Source organism: Mobula birostris, chromosome 18 (assembly GCF_030028105.1).
Source record: "Mobula birostris isolate sMobBir1 chromosome 18, sMobBir1.hap1, whole genome shotgun sequence".
NCBI classification, from domain to species: Eukaryota; Metazoa; Chordata; class Chondrichthyes; order Myliobatiformes; family Myliobatidae; genus Mobula; species Mobula birostris.
This window is the reverse complement of record NC_092387.1, coordinates 46,025,232-46,049,887: the sequence shown is the minus strand read 5'-3', so window position 1 is coordinate 46,049,887 and position 24,656 is coordinate 46,025,232. Positions and strand designations below refer to the sequence as shown.

The 24,656-nt window shown below is 37.6% G+C and overlaps 1 protein-coding gene across 7 annotated transcripts in view; it reads left to right on the top strand.

Moving 5' to 3' along the window:
- gbf1 (golgi brefeldin A resistant guanine nucleotide exchange factor 1) overlaps positions 1 to 24,656 on the top strand; it is a 295,188-nt gene that overhangs the window by 174,800 nt on the left and 95,732 nt on the right. For all 7 annotated transcript variants that reach the window (XM_072282597.1, XM_072282593.1, XM_072282592.1 and 4 more), the window contains 4 exons: positions 1,098 to 1,216; positions 4,611 to 4,719; positions 7,282 to 7,342; positions 19,544 to 19,598. In XM_072282597.1, coding sequence (XP_072138698.1) covers positions 1,098 to 1,216; positions 4,611 to 4,719; positions 7,282 to 7,342; positions 19,544 to 19,598 — 344 coding nt within the window. The remainder of the gene's footprint in view (positions 1 to 1,097; positions 1,217 to 4,610; positions 4,720 to 7,281; positions 7,343 to 19,543; positions 19,599 to 24,656) is intronic.

Sequence of the window (24,656 nt, the reverse complement as noted above, 5' to 3'; positions counted from 1 at the left end):
ACACATAGCTACTTCTTACCACTGCCAAAGTGCTTGACAGCAATTTGGGTTAGGTCCATTCTTCACCCACACACTATGGAGGATTGTTTGAAAGATCACATAAGGTCGATCTAATTAGCAGGAATATGTCAAAAATATTGATGTTGAGAAAAAAACAGTGGCATATAAGAGCAGAATTGGGCCATTTATCCATTGAGCCTGCTCTGCCATTCCATCAGAGTTGATTTATTTTCCCCCAAACCCCATTCTCCTGCCTTCTTCCCATAACCTCTAATATCCTTGCTGATCAAGAACCTATCAGCCTTCACTTTAAATATACCCAATGATTTGGCCTCCACAACCGTCTGTAGCAGTGAATTCCACATATTCACCAACCTCTGGCTAAAGTAATTGCGTCTCATCTTTGTTCCAAAGGAACATCCTTCTATTCTGAGGCTGTGCACTCTAGTCCTAGACTCCCCTACTATAGAAAATATCCTCTCCATGTCCACTCTATCTGGGCCTTTCAATATTTACCATTTATTCTTCTAAACCACAGCGAGTTCAGGCCCAGAACCACCAACACACCTCATGAATTAACCCTTTCATTCTTGTGATTGTTCTGGTGAACCTCCTGGACATTTTCCAATGCCAGCAGATCCTTTCTTGAATAAGGGGTCCAAAACTGCTCAGAATACTTCAAGTACAGTCTGAAACCCCAGCATTATGTCCTTGCTGTGGTATCTGTTTGATAAAACTACAGGACCTATATCACATCCCAATCTGAAGATTATGCTTTCTACTAAGGCCTTCAGGTTGCTAAAAATCCATGACAAAATGCTCAAGGCCTATTCATTCCCTTTGCTTGACTCTATTTTGTGTTTGTTACAGAAGCTGAATCTAAATAAAATGTGCCACCTCAATTTTAATCTTTAACAAAATTACTCCTGAATTATATTATTGCAAAGAAAGTAATATCAGATCATTAGTTTTGTTAACAGTTTTAAACACTACTTGGGCTGCAAATTTGACTAATTAGAAATAGTTTTTATTTAGTTTTGCTAAGTATTGTTAATTAATAGCTTAGGGATGTTAATACGTAGGTTCTTGTTTTGCAGACCCTAATCATGAAGGTGCAGCAGAGGGAATTGAAAATATGGCTGATGCTGTCACACATGCCCGTTTTGTGGGCACAGACCCAGCAAGTGACGAAGTTGTCCTAATGAAAATTTTGCAGGTAATGCTGTCTGTTGGTTAATGTAAAGAAAAACAGCGGAACCAATTAGTTACTGGTATTAAAGAGAAACTTGTTATTTGGCCAGTAATTAGAGTAATGATGTATTCAATTTCATTCAAATCCATGTGGGAATCCCATGTTTTGGCTTCAAGATTTCTCCTTTGTCTCTGTTGTGAACCAGGGGATTACATAGTACTCTACATTATTCCAATGAATTCCTTGTCTTGTCCTCAGTTTACCAGAAGTCATTTTGGCAAATCCTTCCACTGTGCTCCGTAAAATTTTCATGGGCATAGTGGATTCCGCATCTCAGCCATTTGTTTTGGCACTCTAAATAATAAGTGGTAGAAGGTTCAAAGGTCCAATTTAAAGTCTGAGAAATATATACAATATACATCCTGAAATGCTTTTTCTTCGCAAGCATCCATGAAAGCAGAGGTATGCCTCAAAGAATGAATGACAGTTAAACACAAGAACTTCAAATTCCCCCCCCAGATCCCTTCCCTCCTGCCCATAAGCGGCAGTAAGCAAGCAACGATCCCCCCCTTCCTCCACCAGCAAAAAAAAGCATCATCACCCACCAAGCACTCAAGTGTGAGCAAAGCAATAGCAAAGACACAGACTGCAGTTACTCCAAAAACTTAGAGTTTCACCCGGCTTCGACATACCGCAGGCTCTCTCTCTCTCCTCCTAATAAGGGAGAAAGAGGTGTCTCTGTTTTTCCCAGCGGGCGGGGACAGTGATCAACTCGCTGGTTTATGATGTTAAAAGTCCGTTACGTCGCTTTTTCCGAGCTCTGATTCCAAAGATCCCAGGTCTTTGGGCACACAGCTGTAGATTTTCTGACTCCGCTAACGACACACGGGTCTCCTGCCATGACACCGGCCCTCGATCTGCCCGTCTGCAGAGCCCCGAGATCTTAGACTTCCAAATCTGAGCTGGACTCTCAGGTTGAACCCTTGGCGTGCCGAACAACGGCAGTCCTGAAATCCCGAGAACGGGCCCCATTCCCGCAAAGAACCGAAGTCAGCGTGTAACTCCAGGTCAGGGTCTTCAAAAGAACCCTGATAAGGAAAAATAATGATATTAAAGATGGAAATAGAGTTGTTTCCAAAGATGCAAGCAAAGGAGTTGCCGTTTAGCGCCATCTTAACTTTGCTCCGGCTCCAATTTGAAGCCTGTTTAAAATGGGGAATAGCATACTGCACATACCCTGTCATCAACTGATGTCAACATGCGGGCCTAACTCATGCTGCCTTTATTCTGCACTCCAAAGTGGTATCCCATGCTTTCCACTTTCCCTGGACTTAAGCTGATCTGGATGTGAAAGGACGTTCTTGTTGGCCTTTGGCACTCTTGACTCGGGTGGGTGGGTCTTAGTTGCAGCAAAGCCTAAGGGTATCAGTGTGATGCAGCGGTAGTGATTTTTGAATGGCTTGACAAGATAGAGTGGGGATAGAGAGTTCTGTTTTCTCTTAAAAATGTAATGAATTTTAACATTCAAGTGTTTTCCACATAAAAATTAAAAATAAATGAAAAACAACAATAATTATAAACGCTAATATTCCAATTTTTATCTTTGACCTGTTGTGTGGACAATTATTACTGCTGGCTTAGAATTCCGTGGGATCCCAAACTAAGGTGCTATCTATGTGGAGACTGCTCTTTCTCTTTAATTGTAAGGGTTCCTTCCATGTCCCAAAGATATGCTGGTGGGTTAATTGTCATTGTAAATTACCATTATCTGCAAAAGACAGCAAAAGGAGTTGGTGGATTGTGAGAAGGAGAATAATTTGCAGGACTATGGGGAAATAGAGAGTGAGATGTAAGTAATGGGATTACTTTCCACTGTGCTGATTATGGACCTAATGGGCCAAATGTTCTTGTGCTTTATTGTAAGTTTAGGGTAAGTATGTTTGACCTGATGAAGAATTTTTAAAAAATTTCTCTTTCCTGCATAACCCTGGAGAACCAGAGCAAGGCTGGGTTCTGACTCAAACTTGTGTTGCGTCCAAGTAGATCCTGGAATTAGTTTAGAACACTGGCAGCTGCGACGATTTGTACTATAGTCTCTAGTGGGGAACCATTGAAGGGTGTTGGGAACAGATGATCTGATATTTTTTTTACACTCTTTCTTTGGTTCTGAGCAGGGATGCTATTATTACTATAGTACATACCTTCCTAAATGCCATGGTTTAGACCAGCTAAGAGCATGGTATAGAAAATGGGGATTGAAGCTAAGCTTTTTGCTTGAAATATTTTTGAGCCCCAACAAAGTACACATAGCCATTGAGTGCTGCCACAAGAACACAGCATTAAAAGACCCCCATCATCCAGGCCATACTGTTTTCTCGCTACTGCCATTGGGCAGGAGGTACAGAAGCCTTAGGATCCACACTGCCGGGTTCAGGAGTACTTACTACCCCACAACCATCAGGCTCCTGAACTGGCATGGATAACTTCAATCACCTCTACTCTGAACTGATTTTATGACCTATTGACTCGCTTTCAAGGACTCATTACAACTCATTCTCAGTATTTTTTTATTTGCACAGTTTGCCTTCTTTTATACATTTGTTGTTTGTCCGTCTCTGTTCATGTATAGTTCCATTGTAATATTTTCCCTGTAAGTGCCTGGAAGAAAATGAATCTCAAGGTAGTATATGGCAACACATGCGCTTTGATAATAAATTTACTTTGAAATTAAATAATTTGCATTTCTTTAATTTGAATAATTTCAAAGGTTAGAGAAAATAAGGAATTTGAAATATTCTTGTGTACTACCTATGTCCATTAAAGGCCAGTTTAGACTGAGAATAGATGAATGTGCATTTTTTTAAGAATAATGTGTGAAGAGATAAAAAGAGAAAAAAAATTAATATCAGTGTCCTCCATAATTTTTTTTTGCACTGCATACTTGTCACATATACATTTAACAAAAGTACTAACCAAGAATAGTTTAAAAGCATTTTGGCTTTTGATTGAAAATGTTCAATGTTGGGGTGTTTGCTGGTATTTGGGAATGTAAGTTTAATTCTTTTAAAAATGCACTTAGACAATTTTCTCAAATATCTTAGAATTGTTTACATAAATTTGATCAGACTAATGTAATCCGGGGAAAATGATCATTTATAGGCAGCGATCATTGAACTGAAAATATTTGGTCTATATTGATCTCAATGTTTTTAAAAAATGATTCTGTGGTTTTGGTGGTAAGCTTTGATAGAAGTTTTATAAAATTAACAAATCAGATTGATGTAGGGATTATTTACAATCTGTAGAATGAACAGTGAAAAATTCTGAAATTAAACCTTGTGATTTCTTTCTGGAAAGGATTTATGTTGTAATGCTGCATGGATAAAACATGAACATTTTACACTATCATGTCTTTTAGGTCTTGAGAACCTTACTACTCACTCCTGTTGGTGCTCACCTGACTAATGAATCAGTTTGTGAAATTATGCAGTCATGTTTTCGAATATGCTTTGAAATGAGGCTCAGTGGTGAGTTTTTCTTGGCTTTATGCCCATTTTTCTATTATCCTTTTTATAACTTTTAATATTCTTGCTTTTGATGGCTGGGTGAAGTAATTAATTGGCAACTTTTCTGGATCACACATGCAGTATATCCCACACAGATTGAATACTTTTAATCTAATTTTGTTTTTAGTGATTTAAGTCTATTTGCATAGTTTATAAATGTCTCTATCAGTGACATTTAGAAATATTTAAAAAGCCTTTGGCAACTGGTGAACTGTCAAAGGATATTGCAGTGTTTGGTGATGGGGTTTTGCTATACTTAATACTGTGTTGGTCTATCGGGTTCATGCTGGTTTACAACAATGCAAACCCATAAGTCTCATTTCATCCTCGAAGCTTGCTCAAAACTTGGAGCCTGCTCTGCTTTGTCAGCATGTCTAATACTTTGTATCTGAAAGAACTAGGTGCAGCTAGATGAAACTGAAGGTGATGAATCCATTAAGTCTTTTACTTCTTGAACCTCCCTTCCTCTGTTGGTGTGCATTTAACAATTGAATTACTCTTTGTTAATCTGAAGTTTGGTGGTCTGCTTCCTGTTCCCCATTTAGTTATGATCTATTCCATTAAAAATGTTCACAAGTAGTGAAAGTAGACCTTACAAATTAACTGATTATGTGCAGGGATGATGGTGCTCTGTGGCAGTTTATACGTGTTTGAAGCCCACAGTTTATGACCGTATCACCAAAAGATATTTATAATGGTTTTTGCTTCAATGTAATTCACCACTGACAGTATGCTATTTCCTTCACTCTGATCGTATAGGTTGAGATAAAATCTGGACAGACTCCAAGATTAACATTGTGTATAATCTTTATTTTCTTGAAATTTTGCTTAAAAGGGATTGCAAAACATTTTCTTGAAGTACAAAAATGGAACAAAAAACTTGTGGCCTTGAATAATTTTGTATCTGTTTGTATGCACTTGTTATGTCTTTGTGTTTTAATTTAACAAATTACAACCATTTGAATAAAACTAGCCTTAATTATGGCTAAGAAGTGAAGCATATTTGATGTATTGGGCATGGAACTTTGTAGAAGTTTTGGATTAATGCTGCGAGGACATTTAATAAGGTTTTTGTGTGAAAGGCTAGTAGAGTATGCAGTTGTTCTTCATAATGGCTACTCGACACGGCTTAAAACTAGGTGCAGAACAGTTTAAATAGCAAACTAATCACAGCTATCAAGATTGTTTTACTTCATTGAAAAACATACTGAATTTACACCTGACTGGTTGGGTAGGCTTATTTCGGACCTGACATTCATCAGCCATTCAACTTATCATTGTTGCTGCAACGACATGACGTTTTCCACTCAGGAAATCACCATTCCTTTTGCACTTACCTCCAGGTTTGTAGGCTGCCTCCACGTGGAATCATTACTGCTTGCTGATGACCCTGGATCGGCAGTCATTGCAGAAGTTACTGTTGATGTAAATTCTTTTGTTTCACCATTGAGTGAAATTGGAAACCTTATGTAACATTCTCTTGGCTTTGTCCCATTTTGTGATTTGAAATGGTGTTGTGTCCAATACCTCACCCCAAGTAGCGGACAGCAGACAAATGTCACTTGCCTGAATTCTTAGGTCTGTGTTGGCATTCTGGTAAAAAATTTTTCTTGTGTTACTGTAGTCACTGTTCAATCATTGCCTCATTTCACGGAGTTTAAAAGAGTAGCTTTTGATGTGACTGCTTCTTGTGATGCAGTTCACTTGGCCAATTTAGCTGTGCGTGATGACTTTAGAAGCAATTTAAAGTCCTGGAGTTTGTGGAAAATCAGTTGAAAAGTTGATTATTTAGTAGCTGGAATTGGAGTACATATGCAGTTTTATCCCATTAGAAAGATAAAAGTCATAGTGTTTGAAAATATAAATCACTAAATTACACAAGTTGAGTGAATTACTAAGACTAGGTGGAACATATTTCATGATAGGAATATTTCTTTTATTTTATTTACCTAACCTGCAATGTGGTTGGCATAAGAAATATTTTGCACAAAAGGTGCATTGCTTGTTGTATGGTGTGAAAAGTTTGGTTGTATTCCAGACTGGCCATTAAAGGACCTCTGCAAAATCATGCTGATCCAAGTTTTCCATTCTAGCTGTCTGTATGATTTTAGTCCTTCATGTCCAAATGGAACATTTCCCTTAAAATCTTTTATACAGGTTTCCAGATTAGTGTTAAAATGCTTTCTTTTTCATCAAGAAGTGATTTTATAGGTATATTGGGACTATGTAGGTAAATTGATATGTGATCAGAAATTTGTGTCATATCATATCAAAAGCAGTGAAAGGACATTTTCTGCTCTAAGCAGATAAACAGACAGCTGCTTACAATGGCTGACAGTGCTCTAGTGCCATCTTCCTTCTGTTTGTGTCAGACAAATGCATTGAGTTTAATTTAAAATGGTTTAATAAGCTCTGCTTAATCCTTGGTAAACAAAACTAGGAGGGAGGTCTACTTGTTGGAGCCTCTTGATAATATCACAATGCATAATGACACCTGTGTTATTTGTTTTTTTCTCTCTGCAGAGTTATTGAGGAAATCTGCTGAACACACACTGGTAGACATGGTGCAGCTGCTGTTCTCAAGGTAGAAATACTGAGATTAACCTGTCATAGTTCTCCTTTGGGGCTAACCAAGGGCAACTATTTGGTGTGTTGATACCTTAATATATAAAAAAGGATTTGTTTCATTGTTTTGATGTGATCAATACTGAAAGCTTTTATTATTCAAAAGAGGTCTTTAAAATTTTCAAACAAATATTATTTGGAATTAAGTTTTTTTTCCTTCCTACATTGATGTGAAATATTTTGAAGATCTATTAGGTGTGATTGGATAAATACATTTTGGACATTCCGTTTTGTTTGCGTGCATCAGGGTTATTCTTTTTATTTAGAAACAGTATTATCGTCTTTGCTTTTGCTTATCGTAGAATTTCACCGCCTTCAAATTTTCTCTTTTCATTTCCTCTGCCATTTCACTAGTTGAATTGACAAACAGCTCTTCTGCCTACCAGATTACTGAGCCATCTATTAGGGTGTGTGCGCTGGTATTGGGTTGATTTGTCCTCTGGTATAATGGTTTATATATGTATAAGCAGTGTAAGCTGACTTTAATGAACTGGATGTACACAGGTATTTTGTCTGTTCAAAGTGACTGCCTAATTTATTCAAAGCCCAGTAAACCTACCAACTTGACCTTCATTCCCAGGATCAGCTGGGGTAAGCCAGTTATCTCAACTGCAGCTCATTCTGGGTCTCAAATTTAAGTTTCTATGTTAATCGTGGCAGAATTTGATACTGTTATATTGTCCCCTTTGCACACCAAGATGACCATCTGGAGTGTGACTTAGCAGGTTCGTGACCAAGTGGATTTGGGATTGCCTGTACTGTGCTGGCAGGGTCATCTTATAAAGCTACTGCCCAGCTGATCCTTCTAGCTCTCTTTATATTCTGTTTCATTCCAGACAAATTGGTTCCTATTTTTTCAGATATACTGTTATTTTGTGTCCATTGTAAGTAATACTTTTGATATTGAAGTGCAAAAATATGATTTGTAATTCAGATTTTGTACGTACTTATTCCCAGTATCTTCTATACTTAGCCTCCCTTTGTTCTTTTTTCTGTGTTTCTTTGGATAAATGTCCTTCTTTTGAGTTTTGAAAAGAAAATGAATGGAAAATTAAGGATTTTACACGCATGCTCTGCATTTTTGGCATGTAGCAGTAGTCCTGTAGTGTACTTGTTTCTGTACAATTGTTAAGATAGTTTCTCTTAGAGTGTAGCATGCACACAATCAGTTAGTTTTTATTAGTTCTAAGATTTCTGTCTAGATGAACAGATATAATTGCAATCCCTCTGGAAATTTATATAAAGATATGATTATCGTTGGATCATGGGTAAGTTATATGAAATGAAACTGGTATCTTTAGTTTGTCAAGAGAAACAATTGTGTTTGTGGATCACTGTGCAGATTTTGAGCTCTGATCTTTTTTTCCTTTTTATGTGCTTTTGCATTGTTTTAGTATATAATATGTTATTTTGTCTTGCCTATATATTCATCTTTCCTCCTGCTGTTTACTGTTCAATTAAGGCAGAAGCATTTTTGTTACAAACGATCTTGGCTCTTGAAATAAAGTTGGGAGAGCAGTGTATGGATTGTATGATCTGGCACATGATCTCTTGTCTTACCATCTTAATATGTATTGCCTGGAGGAGTAATTTTGTGATGAGTTCCTATATGATACCATTGAGTTGCTCATGCATACACCGAAAATTACAAAAGTAATAATTTTTGCCATTTGTTAAGATATGGGGATTTGTTTTATCAAGTATTAAAGATTTTCAGATCAATGTATACATATGCTTTCATTGCATTTTGTATTCATATTAGCATTTTTCTTTGAATATGTTGTGGATTGTCCTGGCAATCTAGATGGAAATACTTTTATTATGTTTGGTGTACGGGTTATGATGAAATGTGTAAAAGGTTAGAATGTTTTAGTACATAATTTTGTTTTGGTACTAGATGTTTTAGTGCGTGATTATGATCAAAGAGATACATGCCATCAGAACTATAAGTGCTTGGCGATGTGGGTCCAGTTTTTAACATTGGCATATCTTGATGAGTAATTTCTGTCATGAGTCTTCATAGATTCATAGAGTCATAGAATAAAGCTCTTCAGTCTAGCGTGTCCATGCGGACCAACATATTTATCTGCGCAAATCTCATTTGATTACATTTGGCCTATGTTCCATTAAACCTTTCATATCCATTTTACCCCTCGTACCTGTCCTAATGTCTTATAAACATTGTAATTGTACTTGCCTCTATTATATCTTCTGATAGCTCCTTCTCGGCACCCACCACCCTCTGTGTGGGGGAAAAACCTGCCCCCTCAGAATCCGTTTAAATCTCTTCCTTTTCACCTTAAACCTTTGCCCTCTTGTTTAAGAATCCCTTCTTTGTTCAAGGGAAAGCACTCAATCTCTCCTTAGAACTCAAACCCTCCAGTCTGGGCAATGTTACTATGATTTTTTTTTTCTGCATCTTCTGTAGCTTAATTGCATTCTTGCTATAGCTAGGCAAACAGAACCGTGCACAGAACTCCATATGCATCCAACTAATGATTTGTACAGCTCTATCATGATGTCCCAGTTCCTATGCTCGGTGCTTTGGCAAATAAGGCAAACATACTGTACAACTCCTTCACACTTTGAGGTTCCTTGTGCCAAAATGTCTCTTCACTGGGTATTGGAGCAGCCACAGGTGGTTTTCATTTTGAATTGATTATTTGTAGTTGCTCTTGAACTACTGTTCCAAGCTCAAGATGCAGGATCAGTTTGGGTGTGAATAAGAAGTAGTAAGGATAAGAAGCCACTGGTGGAAGTTGTATATTGATCCCTTCACAATAATTAGGACAGAGTATTAATTAAAAAAAAAGAGGGGGTTGTATTATAGTTACTGCATTAATCATGGTTGATATTAACTATATAGATTGGACAAATTAAATTGACAAGTGTAGCCTTTGGGAAAAATTCATAAAGTAGATGAGTATGTTTTTGTTGAGTAATATTATGAGGAACTAACCAAGGGTAGACTATTTTATATCCGATTACAATTTCTAATTCAATTTGCATCCTGAATTCCAATTACAGCATATACAAAATATAAAAAGCATAGAGTAGGCAATGTAGACTGAAAACATGGATTAAAGGGCAAGAAAGTAGGTCAGGAGTGGCAGATGTACAGTAGTGCTAGAAAGCTTGTGAACCCTGTAGAATTTTCTATGCTTCTGCATAAATATGAGTTAAAATGGGATCAGATCTTCATGCAAGTCCTAAAACTAGATAAAGAGAACACAATTAAATAAATACCACAAAAACATTATACAGTGGCATGAAAAAGTTTGGGCACCTCTGGTCAAAACCTCTGTTACTGTGAATAGATAGCTAAGCAAATAAAAGATTACCTGATTTCCAAAAGGCATAAGGTTAAAGATGACATATTTATTTAATATTTTAAACAAGATTACTTTTTTATATCCATCTTTTACTGTTTCAAAATAACAAAAAAGGAAAAGGGTCCGAAGCAAATATTTGGGCACCCTGCATGGTTAGTACTTAGTAACACACCCTTTGGCAAGTATTACAGCTTGTAACCGCTTTCTGTAGCCAGCTAAGAGTCTTTCAATTCTTGCAGTTCATGCACTGCTCTTCTGAGGTCTATCCACAGATATTTGATGATATTTGTTAGGGGACTGTGAGGGCCATGGCAAAACCTTCAGCTTGCGCCTCTTGAGGTAGTCCATTGTGGATTTTGAGGTGTGTTTAGAAACATTATCCTGTTGTAGAAGCCATCCTGTTTTCATCTTCAGCTTTTTTTTTACAATGGTGTGATGTTTGTTTCCAGAATTTGCTGGTATTTAATTGAATTCATTCTTCCCCATGCCACTGGCTGCAACACAAGCCCAAAGCATGATCAATCCACCCCCATGCTTAACAGTTGGAGAGTGGTTCTTTTCCTGAAATTCTGCACCCTTTTTTCTCCAAACCTACCTTTGCTCATTGCATCTAAAATGTTCTATTTTAACTTCATCAGTCCACAGGACTTGTTTCCAAAATGCATCAGGCTTGTTTAGATGTTCATTTGCAAACCTCTGACACTGAATTTTGTGGTGAGGACTCAGGAAAGGTTTTCTTCTGATGACTCTTCCATGAAGGTCATATTTGTGCAGGTGTCGCTGCACAGTAGAACAGTGCACCACCACTCCAGAGTCTGCTAAATCTTCCTGAAGGTCTTTTGCAGTCAAACGGGGGTTTTGATTTGCCTTTCTAGCAATCCTATGAGCAGTTCTCTTGGAAAGTTTTCTTGGTCTTCCAGACCTCAACTTGACCTCCACAGTTCCTGTTAACTGCCATTTCTTAATTACATTACAATCTGAGGAAACGACTACCTTAAAATGCTTTGCTATCTTCTTACAGCCTTCTCCTGCTTTGTGGGCATCATTTATTTTAGTTTTCAGAGTGCTAGGCAGCTGCTTAGAGGAGCCCATGGCTGCTGATTGTTGGGACAAGGTTTGAAGAGTCAGGGTATTTATAAAGCTTTGAAATTTGCATCACCTGGCCTTTCCTAATGATAATTGTGAACAAGCCATAGCCCTAACAAGCTAAATAAGGTCTGAGACCCTGGTAAAAGTTATCTGAAAGCTCAAATCTCTTGGGGTGCCCAAACTTTTGCATGGTGCTCCTTTCCTTTTTTCACTCTGAAATTGTACAAAACAAAAATAATACACTAATCTTGCTTAAAATGTTGAAAAGAATGTTTCATCTTTAACTTTATGACTTTTGGAGATCAGTTCATCTTCTACTCACTTAACTATTCACAGTAACAGAAATTTTGACTGGGGTGCCCAAATTTTTGCATGCCACTGTACTTGTTCATTTATTTAATGAGAAAAATGATCCAATATTACATGTATTTGTTGGAAGAAGTATGTGAACCTTTGCTTTCAGTAATTGGTGTGACCCCCCTTGTACAGCAGTAACTTCAACCAAACATTTCCAGCAACTCAGGTTGGAGGAACAACACCTTATATTCTGTCTGGGTAGCCTCCAACCTGATGGCATGAACATTGGCTTATCAAACTTCCGCTAATGCCCCACCTCCCCCTCGTACTCCATCTGTTATTTATTTATTTATATACACACATTCTTTTTCTCTCTCTCCTTTTTCTCCCTCTGTCCCTCTCACTATACCCCTTGCCCATCCTCTGGGTTTCCCCCCCTCCTTTCTCCCTCATTCTCCTGTCCTATGATCCTCTCCTATCCCTTTTGCCAATCAACTGTCCAGCTCTTAGCTCCATCCCTCCCCCTCCTGTCTTCCTCTATCATTTCGGATCTCCCCCTCCCCCTCCCACTTTCAAATTTCTTACTAGCTCTTCTTTCAGTTAGTCCTGACGAAGAGTCTCGGCCCGAAACGTCGACTATACCTGTTCCTATAGATGCTGCCTGGCCTGCTGCGTTCACCAGCAACTTTTATGTGTGTTGCTTGAAATTCCAGCTTCTGCAGATTTCCTCGTGTTTGCATTTCCAGCAACTGTTGATCAAACCTACACATTGGCTCAGAGGAATTTTAAGCCATTCCTCTTCAAAAAACTGCTTCAACTCTGCGATGTTGGTGGGCTTCCTAGCATGAACTGCTTGCTTCAGGTCCTTCCACAACATTTATATAGGATTAAGGTCAGGACTTTTACTCAGCCATTCCAAAACATGAGTTTTCTTCTTTTTAAACCATTCTGTTGATTCACTGTTGTCTTTCAGATCATTGTCTTGTTGCATTGTTCAACTTCTATTAAGCTTCAGGTGTTGGACTTGCTACCTTGACATTCTCCTGTAAAATGTCTTGATTCAATTTTGAATTCATTGTTCCCTCAACGATTACAAGCGATTCAGGCCCTGAGGCAACAAAGAAGGCCCAAACCATGATGCTCCTTCTGCCATGTTTCACAGTTGGGATGAGGTTTTGGTGTTTATGTGCAGTGCCTTTTTTCCTCTAAACATAGGAATGTGCATTTCTGCCAAAAAGTTCAACTTTTGTCTCACCTGTCCACACAACATTGTCTCGGAAGCATTGTAGAACATCCAAGTGGTCTTTGGCAAACTTGAGAAGTTTAGCAATGTCTTTTTTTTGGAGAACAGTGGTTTCCCCCTTGGTGTTCTTCCATGAACACCATTCTTGTTCAGTACTTTTCTTAATGTGGACACATGAACAGAGACTTTAGCAAGTTCTAGAGATTTGTGCAGGTCTTTTGCTGTTACCCTTGGGATCTTTTTCACCTCCTTCAGCATTGCACATTGTTCTTGGTGTGATCTTTGCAGGCTGCCTACTCCTAGGGAGACTAGCAACAGTACCGAATTTCCTCCATTTGTAGACAATTTCTCTTATTGTGGACTGATGAACACTCAGGCCTTTAGAAATGCTTTTGTAGCCTTTTCCAGCTGTTTTATTTTTTGTATTGTTTATTTAATTGGGTTATCTTTATTTAGTTTTAGGACTTGCATGAAGATCTCATAAAATTTTAGGTCATATTTATGCAGAAATACAGAAAATGCTGCAGGGTTTACAAACTTTATAGTACCACTCCAAGGAGATGGTTTATAAATCTCAGAAAAAGTATATTACTGTGAGATAAAGAAAGGAAGCCAAGGAATGTACGAGGATACAAAAGAAAGGATACAAAATATAAAGTGTAGATCAAAGAATTGGGATGTTTGCACAATGACAAAAAAATAAGATGGAGTAACTAGCATGTGGTACACAAATAAAATAAATGTTATGAGCTCCTATGGATATATTGTACAGGTTTCCCCCGCCATCCGAAGGTAGAGCGTTCCTATGAAACAGTTCGTAAGCTGAAATGTCGTAAAGCGAAGAAGCAATTACCATTAAGTTATATGGGAAAATCTTGTGAGCGTTCGCAGACCCAAAAATAACCTAAAATAACAATAACATATAGTAAAAGCATGAATGATATGATAAATACACAGCCTATATAAATAGAAATACTTTTCCACAATCATTGCTGGCACAGATCTCCGTAGCGAAAATCTCACGCAAGCGCCGTCGGCAGAAAATCTCACGCAAGCACTGTTGGTAAAAACATGGAGCAAGCGCTGTCCAGTAATCTTTAAGCTATGAAGCTGATAAATCATACCAAATAACACGTAAAAATACACAGCTGATATAAAGTAGAAATAATGTATGTACAGTGTAATATCATTTACGGGAATCGGGAAGACAGCGAGCACACTGATGATGGTGTGTTAGACTGAGTCGTCGCAGGCTGGGGTGGTGCAGAGGCCTCCCCACCCTCCAGGCCGCTGAGCGATACATTGCCGCGAAGAACGCAGGGGTCCAGCGGTAGCCGGGAGGTACACAGCACATCTTTAAGAAAAAAGCGGAAACAAACATGCTAATTAACTAGGTGCTGCCCGTAATTGTCGGCCCAGATCAGTGCCGATTTCCAATTGCGTCATCTCTGATCTGGGCCGACAATTATGTGTCGGCGGCACCTAATTAATTAGCATGTTTATTTCGGCTTTTTTCTTAAAGATGTGCTGTGTGCCTCCCGGCTACCTTTGCATTCTCCGCAAATCGGTATCTGTCCGTGGCCTGGGGGTTGGGGTGGTGGGACACTAGGGTGTCATCTCGTCACCTGTTTCCATTAGAGCAGGCAGCTCATCTTCTTCTATCTCTGCCCGCCTCGATGTCGAAGGTCGAGGTTCGTCGTCTGCGGTGGCTGATGTGGAAGGCTTGCTTGACTGCTGAGCCTCGCGCATTTTTCTATCACACAGTTCTTTAATAAGGACTCAAACCATTCTGCAAGTATCCCCTAAACAGACCTACCCTTTCAAAATTAAAGTCGTACTTTATCATTACTCATTCGGTTTCGATTGTTATCCTTTCTTCTTCTAATTGCATCAGCTCTTCATCTATCAGTTCTTGGTGATGGGATGCCAAAACCTCTTCAACATCATCTTCGTCAGCTTCCACAAGCCAAGTTCACGTTGCCCTTACTTCGTTCACCACGATCAAAACGCTTAATTATGTCTAGTTTTACCGTAAGTGTAACACCCTTACGAGCTCTTTCAGGCTTTTCCGATACCATAGAACTCATCTTGCAAATGGCTACTCACAGGCACGTGTTAAAGCAAAGCAGCTCCGAATCCAGGGGAGAGTGGCTGCTCGGGGCGCGCTGCCTTTTATCACGCGCTGATTTTTTTATCGCATGCTGAATTTTTTTTTCATAACAGCGAAAACACCTTCTGAAAGCGAAAATAGGGTACTAATGTAGGTCTTTCGTAACAGTGAGGTTTCATAAAGCGAACGTTCGAAAAGCGGGGGACACCTATATAAGAAAGACAATAGATAAGGTAAATGCTGGTCTATTATAAGATGAGATGGGGGAATTGATGAAAAATAGAGAAGTGGCAGATATTTGAAATGACTTTTGGAATAGGTTTTCATGATAGAAGACAGAAAAACATTAAATTATGGATAATCAAATGGCTAAAGCCAGAATGATCAAGTCAAGGACCGATCAGCTCTCGAGCCTACTGGTCTGCAGCCCAGGGTCTTAAACAAAGAGGCAGAAGAGATGGTGTATGCTTTGGTTGAATTTGTTAGGTTCAGGAAGATCCCAGAGGACTGAGAAACTGCAAAGATAGAAAGCAGTAAACTAAAGGTCAGTTAGCCTTGTATCTGTCATTGGGAAAATGCTTTAATTTATTATGGAAGTATTAGTGTTTAGAAAATAGGGCATTCAGGCAGAGCCAACAGGGTGTTTATGAAAGGGAAATAAGACTTTATTAGAATCTTAGAGAATGTACTGTAACAAACAGCAGATTTCATGAAATTTTGGATATTCTGATGGCATCTGATAAGGTATCATATTAAGTACTTCTCATAAATTAAGGGTGAGGGTTGCCGTTATGGTTAATATATGGGGCAAGGCTAGGAAAGTGGCTCATTAACAGAAAATAGAGGGCCAAGATATAACATTTAGAACACTACAGCACAGGAACAGGTCCTTTGGCCCATGATGTCTGTGCTACCTATGATGTCAATTCCATATTATTCCATCTCTACATTTTCTCTTTGTTCATGTGCCTATCGATATACCTCTTCAATATTTTAATTGCATCCAATATTTTATCCCCAGGAACATGTTCCAGGGGTAAATGGGTCAATTTTGGATTTGTAGTCACTGAATACTGAAGTGATCAGTGCCGGATCTCAACTTTTTAAACCTATATTAATTATTTGGTTCATCTATCCATGTGTACTAGGCTTTGGAATGAAGAATGAAAAGCAAATTTTATTTAAATAGTGTGAGATTAGTGTAATCTCAGAAAGGTGGCATTTGCCATTAAGGGCCCCCATCACCCAGGTCATGCCTATACTTGTTGCTACCATCAGAAAGGAGGTTCAGAAGCCTGAAGGCACACATTCAATGATTTGGGAACACGTTCTTCCCCTCTGCAATCCGATTTCTGAATGGACATTGAGCCCATGAACACTACCTCACTGCTTCTTTAAATTTCTATTTTGGCACTACTTATTTAATGTAACTAATATTTACTGTAATTCACATTTTTTCTATTATTATGTATTGGACTGCTGCCATAAAGACAACAAATTTCACCTCACATGCTGGTGATATTAAATCTGATTCTGATATAGATCTAGGTGTATTGTTTTGGAATGGGAGGTCACTCATTTCAAATTAAGTTATGGAGAATGTTTTCTTCACTAGGGCTCCCAAGTCTCTTTGCACTCTGATTTCTGAATTCCCTCCCTGTTTAGAAAATTGTCTTCACCTTTATTCCTTCTACCAAAGTGCATGATCATATACTTCCCTACGCTGTATTATATCTGCCATTTTTATGCCCATTCTTTGAATCTGTCTAAGTCCTTCTCCGTATTCCCTGCTTCCTGAACACTACCTGTTCCTCCAATGATCTTGGTATCATCCACGAACCTGTCCACAAACATATCAATTCCGTCATCCAGATCACTAATACATAAAGTGAAAACTAATGGTCACAACACCGAGCCTAAGGAACACCATGAGTCACTGGCGGCCAACCACAAAAGGCCCCCTTTACTTCCTATTCTTTGCCTTCTGCTAGTCAGCCAATTTTCTATCTATGCTACGATTCATCCTGTAATACCATGGACACTTATCTTGTTTAGCAGCCTCATATGGCACCTTATCGAAGGCTTTCTGGAAGTACAAGAAAACAACATCCACTAACTCTCCTTTATCTATCTTGCCTGTTGTTTCCTCAAAGAATTCCAATACATCTGTCAGGCAAATTTCCCTTTAAAGAAACAATGCTGACTTTGGCCTATATTTTGTGTGCCTTCAGGTACCCCAAAACCTCATCCTTAATAATTGACTCCAACATCTTGCCAACCACTGAAGTCAAGCTAACTGGCTTATAATTTCCTTTATTCTACCTCCCTCCCTTCTTAGAGTGGAGTAACTTTTGCAGTTTTCCAGTCCCCTGTAACCATTCCAGGTCTCTTCGGCTAACCTCTTTGAGAACTGGGGTGTAGTCCATCTGATCCAGGTAACTTATCTACATTCAGGCCTTTCAGCTTTCCAAGCACCTTCCCCTTAGTAACAGTAATTACACTCACTTTTGCCTCCTGAAACTCCTGAATTTTGGCGTACTGCTGATATCTTCCACAGTGAAGACTGACTCAAAATGAGTTCATTTGTCATTTCTTTGCCCCATTACGACCTCTCCAACATCATTTTTCAGCTGTTTGATATCTGTGCTACCCTCTGAATTGCTCTTAATATATCTGGAAAAAGCTTTTGATATCTCCTTTTATATTATTGGCTAGCTTACTTTCATATTCTGTCTTTTCTCTCCTTACTGCTTTTTCGGCTGCCCTTTGTTTTTTTTTAAAGCTTTCCACTAATCTTTGCTATATTGTATGCCCTCTCTTTTGCTTTTATGCTGTCTTTGACTTGCTTTGTCAGCCATGGTCGCCTCATCCTCTCTTATAAATATTTTTTCTTCTTTGGGATGTACAGGTATCTATCCAGCACCTTCCAAATTAATCCGGAAACTTCAGCCGTTGTTGCTCTACTATCATCCTTGCTTGTGTCCCCTTCCAGTCAACTATGGCCATCGTCTCTCCCATGCTTCTATAGTTACCTTTACTCAACTCTAATACTGATACATCTGATATTAGCTTCTTCCTTTCAAATTGCAGACTGAATTATGTCATATTATGATCACAGCCTCCTAAGGTTTCCTTTATGTTAAGCTCCCTAAAACAATTCTGGTTCATTACACAACACCCACTTGAGAATTGCCTTTTCCCTGTATGGCCTCAACCACAAGTTGCTCCAAAAAACCATTTTGTAGGCATTCTATAAATTCCTTTACTTGGGACCAGCACCAACCTGGTTTTCCCAATCTCATTGCACATTGAAATCACCATTGACCATGGCCCTTTACCCTTGTCCTCGTTACATGCCTTTTTGTCTCCCATAGTAATTTGTACCCACATCCTGGCTGCTGTTTGGAGGCCCATATAACTTCCATCAGGATCTTTTTACCCTTGTAGGTTCTTAACTCTACACACGAGGATTCTACATCTTCTGATTCTATCTCACTTCTTTCTAAGAATTTGATTCCTTTTTTTTTTAACCACTGCCCACCTGCCTGTCTTTTCAGTCTTGGATATTAAGCTCTTAGCTGTGATCTTCTTTCAACCATGATTCTGTGATGCCCACAACATCATATCTGTCTTTGCACTTTATACTGGTAAAATTGAAGCCTATTAAAAGCCTAGGCACTTGTAGCATGAATGTAAAATTACCAAGGGACAGAAGACACCTGTGGTGAATGGCAGAATTTGAGCTGGGTAGATTAAATAACAAACAATATTTATGTAGTAAATGACTGGGCTCGAGAATTTGCTGTCTGATGGTGTAGAAGTGCAAATAGATTAAATAGAAACCAGAAGAGATTGGGTGGTTACATAAATTGTTGAGGTTTGGAAGAAAGCTATAAAGATGGGATTACTTGGATTGCATTACACTTCCAATAATATATATTTGATAAGTTGAATACCCTTCCCATTACATAGTACTAAGCTATGGTTATGTATATTTATGTAAAAGAGTGAGAGGAAAAATAGTGGTTATTTCTGAAATTCTCTTAAATTTTGCTGTGATAATTTTTAACATTTGTTAATTTTCTGTAGGTTACCTCAATTTAAAGAGGAAGCCAAGAGCTTTGTGGGAACCAGTATGAAGAAGGTAGGCTGATGCTTTATTTTCTGTGGATTTTGTAGTGGCTTTTTGCTTAAATAGAGCTGTGTGTTTAATTTACTCCATCCTGTTTTCAGTGTTTTCCTGGCTTGTATGCATTATGATCTTATTTTGACTGCTTTGCGCTTGGCTATGCTTATTTAATGTTTCTCACCAAGAGTTAAGGATTTTAAATAAAACATTTGAAAGGTTGCCAGAACACTAAGTTGTTATTTGACAGGAAATTGAGGATTGAGTGTTCTTTTGGAGTTTTCCCAATATATGGAAAACACCCTTTTAATTGGTAAAAAATCATTTGAAAAGTCTGGATAATTTGGCATCTAGTCATGCTACCTGTTTTCCTCACTTTTCGGAGGGTCTGTCAAAGTACTTGCAACACAGAAGACCAGTCTGTGTTACTGTTCTTGAAATGAAAGACTGCAAATGCTGGAAATCTGAAACAAAAGCAAAACTTTTTTAGAAACACTCAGCAAGTCAGCCAGTGTCTATGTAGAAAGAAATAGTTAAGCTTTTGAGTCAGTGATCCTTCATAAGAATGGAAAAATGAGAAGGCAGCATTAAAGCTGCAGAGAGAGGGAGGCATGAAGAGGGAAAAATGAATAGAGTGGAGACCAACGTTATCCAGGGGGCACAGACATTCTTGGTGTTGTCTTGTTGACAGTTGAATGAGAAAAGTAAAGGAACAAGAGAACAAATTGGAAATTAGACATGCAAAATACAGTAGATGCTCCAAGTCTGAAATAAAACTCAATATTGAGAGCGCCTAGCAAATAAGGCATTGTCATTGCCCACATAAGTTTAGATGCATTGACTTTTATAAAAATGTCTAGTTTTTCTTTACTAGTCCTGTTTTAGTTATTTTAATATTGGGAAAGAGGTTATTGTGCATAAAATATGAAAAGCATATGGAGAAATCCACAACTTTTTGTCCTCTGATTTAGCATATTTCTGTTACCTTGACAGATTAGATTTGCATTAGCAGAAAATCATGAGATGTCTTGACAGTCTGGACAACTTGTGATTGCAATTCAATTTCTGCCTGTCCAGCATTTCCTTTCAAATTATATATCATTTCATGTTAGCACTTTGCAATTGCGGAAACATTTGCTGTGTTTACTTATTCAAACATTTCAGTGACTAAGTAAGAAAAAGAAACATAGGATAAGGAAACTTTCATCCTACTTAGTTTCTCAACATTTTTTCTTTTGCTTTCTTCTCCCTGCCATACTTTTTTAAGTTTCTTAAATGTACACGAGTCTTTTCCTTTTCTGAGAGATAAATCTATGATTAGGATGTTTAATTTAATGCCTGAAAACAACAGTTGAGGTCTGGCTGATATTATCTGTTGGACAACTTAAAATTTGTTTTAGTGTGGTGTTAATAAACAGAGCATATTAGACTTTTGACAGGATCTACCTATCTCTGGCATAATCAACTTCCCTGGTTTTCATGTCAGAATCAGCTTTTAAAAAAAGACTATCCATTCATGAATTAACGTTTCCATTACAAATTTTTTTTTATTCTTCTGATGTGCTGTCAGTATTAATCCCTGAATAGTTTTTAATGTGAACACCATGCAGTTTTAAATTGTACTTTCACCAGTACTATAAAATAAAATTTTATGTTACTATATTCTTTGCAAGATTATGTCCTAGGACACTTAGTTTTGAATAATGCATCATACCTACCAATATATAGAAAATACGTAGCACTTTTTAAATTAATGCGTGAGCATGCGGAAAACTTTATGATTTTGAAGCACGTGTAAGATGGCATGTAAACTAGAGGAATGTTCCAGCTTCTCCTTGTGAAGATCAAAATACATAGCTTCTGTGCAAACGATTTTAAGCAGTACAAGAAATAGATATGCAGAAATGCAATATTTTAACAAATAGGCACTACCTTAATATTTGTTGAAGTTTTAGTTCAAACATTTTAATATTTGCCTCATTGAAATGCAGGTGATCTGTAATTTGAAATAAAGTTGTAGACTTTGCAGTGATCTTTTGTCCTCATTATAAAACTTCTGATTATTTTGCATGGTTTGCATCAAGTCCTGCATGAGGTGGTCGTCATATCTTGGAATCTTCTCTTTCAAATAAAGTTTGGTTAAAATGGAAATTCTAAGGCATGAACATCTGTCTTAAAGTTCACACATGGCTTAAATTTATAATGAGGATCTCTAGTTTTGTATGCTTTTAATTTTTAAGTAATTAACATTTAGTGTAAAGTTTAATTGAGATTTTCTTTGAATCCCTTTTATTATAATCATTTTTAAACTTTTAATTTGCTATTTACTGGCAACTGCAATTCTTTCCCCCTGAGGCTTACACTATCATGTGGAAAAACAAACGAGTGCAGGTAAGGATATTGGAATGATGAAAGCTATGTCAATGGAAGGAAGGTCACCAAAGTTTCTGTTTACTCTGGGATGGGAACTGGGGGAAAGAGTTGGGGTGCCAAATAGCCATAGTCTCACATAATATTCTTTCAAGTTTGCAATCATGTTGTGAAATACAGTTTTACAAGATCAATTTACAATAAATGAAATGCAGAAGAGACAATTTTATTTTGTCCTACCCCATAAATGCCCTTTATGGGCAAATATTAAATACATATTTAAACAAAACTTTTGATAAGGTGTCCATTCTCATTACCAATATATGTGAGATAATAGTTGGTCCCAAAGTATCAGATGCTGGTCCTTAGAAACTATTATTGATTACACAATGAATTGATTGGTAACAATCTAGGTCGGCTGGTGGTGCAGTGAGATCAGTGCTGGGCTCGAGAACGGAGGTTCCCAAGTTCGATCCAGTTACAGACCACTCCCGAGCGCGCTCTCCATCTGTGCTGCGTTGATGTCGAGCTTGCAACTCGACCTCATAAAAAAAAAACACTGCCACCTCCAGTTTAATTCCCACGCAGAATATTGTGGAGGATTAAATACCCAAATACCCAAACCCAAACACTTGAATAGATTACGAGTAGATAGATTGGACTCTTTGAAATCTGATCATTCTTGCTGCAAATTCTAATGAGCAACAACAGATAAATGGAATGCATTTCTCTCCATTTATTATACTACGTTGTGCAACAATTTAGACCTTCAGTATATTTCTGAAATATTTAACAGACAGATTCAATTCTTGCATTAAGCATTTTTGGAACGGTTTGTGAGTATGTATATCCCTTTATTATTACACTTTAATTAGGAACTTGCATTTTCTGTTTTAAATTAGTATTACACAGGCAAAAACTTGAGGTACAAATAAAATTGCCCCAAATACAAACTAATAGAAACTGAAAATTTGTATTTGTTTGCTGATGTTTTAAGTTTCAATTTATGAGCAAGGTTAGATTTCAGTAAATTAAAAATACAGTCAAAATGTGAAGGGGAAATATTTGGCCATTAGGAAATTTTTGGGAAATAGAATTAGCATAAGTTAGCAATAATGTTAAAATATGTGTTAGGAGACATTAATAAAGCAAATGAAGTTCCATACAATACTGCATGTAAAATGTTTTTTTCTGAGATTTTGCTGCCCAGTCCCTCAGTTTTCTGTAAGTGGGAGGAATTAGATTTCTTCTAAATTCTGCCTTGTAATTTTCCAAATAATACACAAACCTTGAGAGAGGAAGTTCAAGAGAATCCAAGAGAATCTCACTCTTCTGACACAATAATTTATATTTCAAAGATAATAAATGTTTAACTGCAGTTTCAATTGCTATAATCATCTACTTAACTTTAACATTTGGAATATAGTCAGGTAAATTTACAGAATACCATATTTACAATGGCAGCATATTCCATCCAGCAGAATTCCTTTGAATATTCAATGCTGGTGTCTGTTCGAAAAGCTAGATACCCAAAATATGAAAAAGAGAAAATCTGCAGATGCTGGAAATCCAAGTAACACACATAAAATGCTGGAGGAACTCAGCAGGCCAGGCAGCATCTATTGGGCGGGGGCAGGGAAAAAAAAGTACAGTTGATGTTTCTGGCCAAAACCCTTCGGCAGGACTTTTTTCCATGGATGCTGCCTGGCCTTCAGCATTTTGTGTGTGTTACCCAAAATATACCCCCTTTGCTACACAGTTATGGGATGGCTTCATGGCTAATGGCTAACTAGAAGGTTAAGTAACAAAATAGTTTTGGCCTGAACCGTGCATTGTTGGATTCTGGTGTTGAAATCCAAGGTTCACTTTGAAGTCAGGATGGAGGCATAAAACTTGGTTGCTTCACAATTGTTTCATTAAGAGTCGATAGAGCAAAGAGCAAGAACAGAACAGTGACAGGTGGGGTCTTACTACTTGGAGGGGATTTTAAGGTGGTGCCTAGCATAAAACAGCTACATTTATACCCAAAAAACCTGAAAATTCCATAGAAAACAATAATCCAATTAGAAAATACTTACTCGACACTGTGATAAAATTGACCAATGAGAAGAGACTTAATGAAAGAACAAAGGAGTTTAAGGATTATACTTTGTATAGCCACTAGAGGCATACTAAACTGTATATAAAGGCTACGTAAAGTACACGCAGATAACTGATTATTAAACTGCAAAGAAGCTGTCAATTAAAATTAAACACTTGGATCCAACAACATTAAGTGGCAGGGATATACTTTTAGCAATGCGTTAATAGTAAAATCATTCATCTATTGTCTTCTCTTGTGTAGTTTCAAGGGGACAGAATCAGAATGATTGATATTCATAGTTAGTGAAACCAGTTGGAAGTTAAATTATGTTCGGGTTTTATTTCCTTAACACTGGTTCTCATTTAAGTTCATCCATAATTATATTGTTCAACACTGTTAACCCTCCAAATCACAATCCTTGAAACTCCTGTCATGTTGTTTTTATTTATATTTGTATCTGAATGCTGATAAAACAAGTGTAAATACATGAGCAAAATATTTATGTAAATGTGAAACATTTTATAGATAGTTCCTTTTGAAGGCAAAGTTATTGGCAATATTTTTCAATTATAAAATTTATTGTAATGTTCATAGAAAAAGTGAATATGATCTCTTTTTATTTA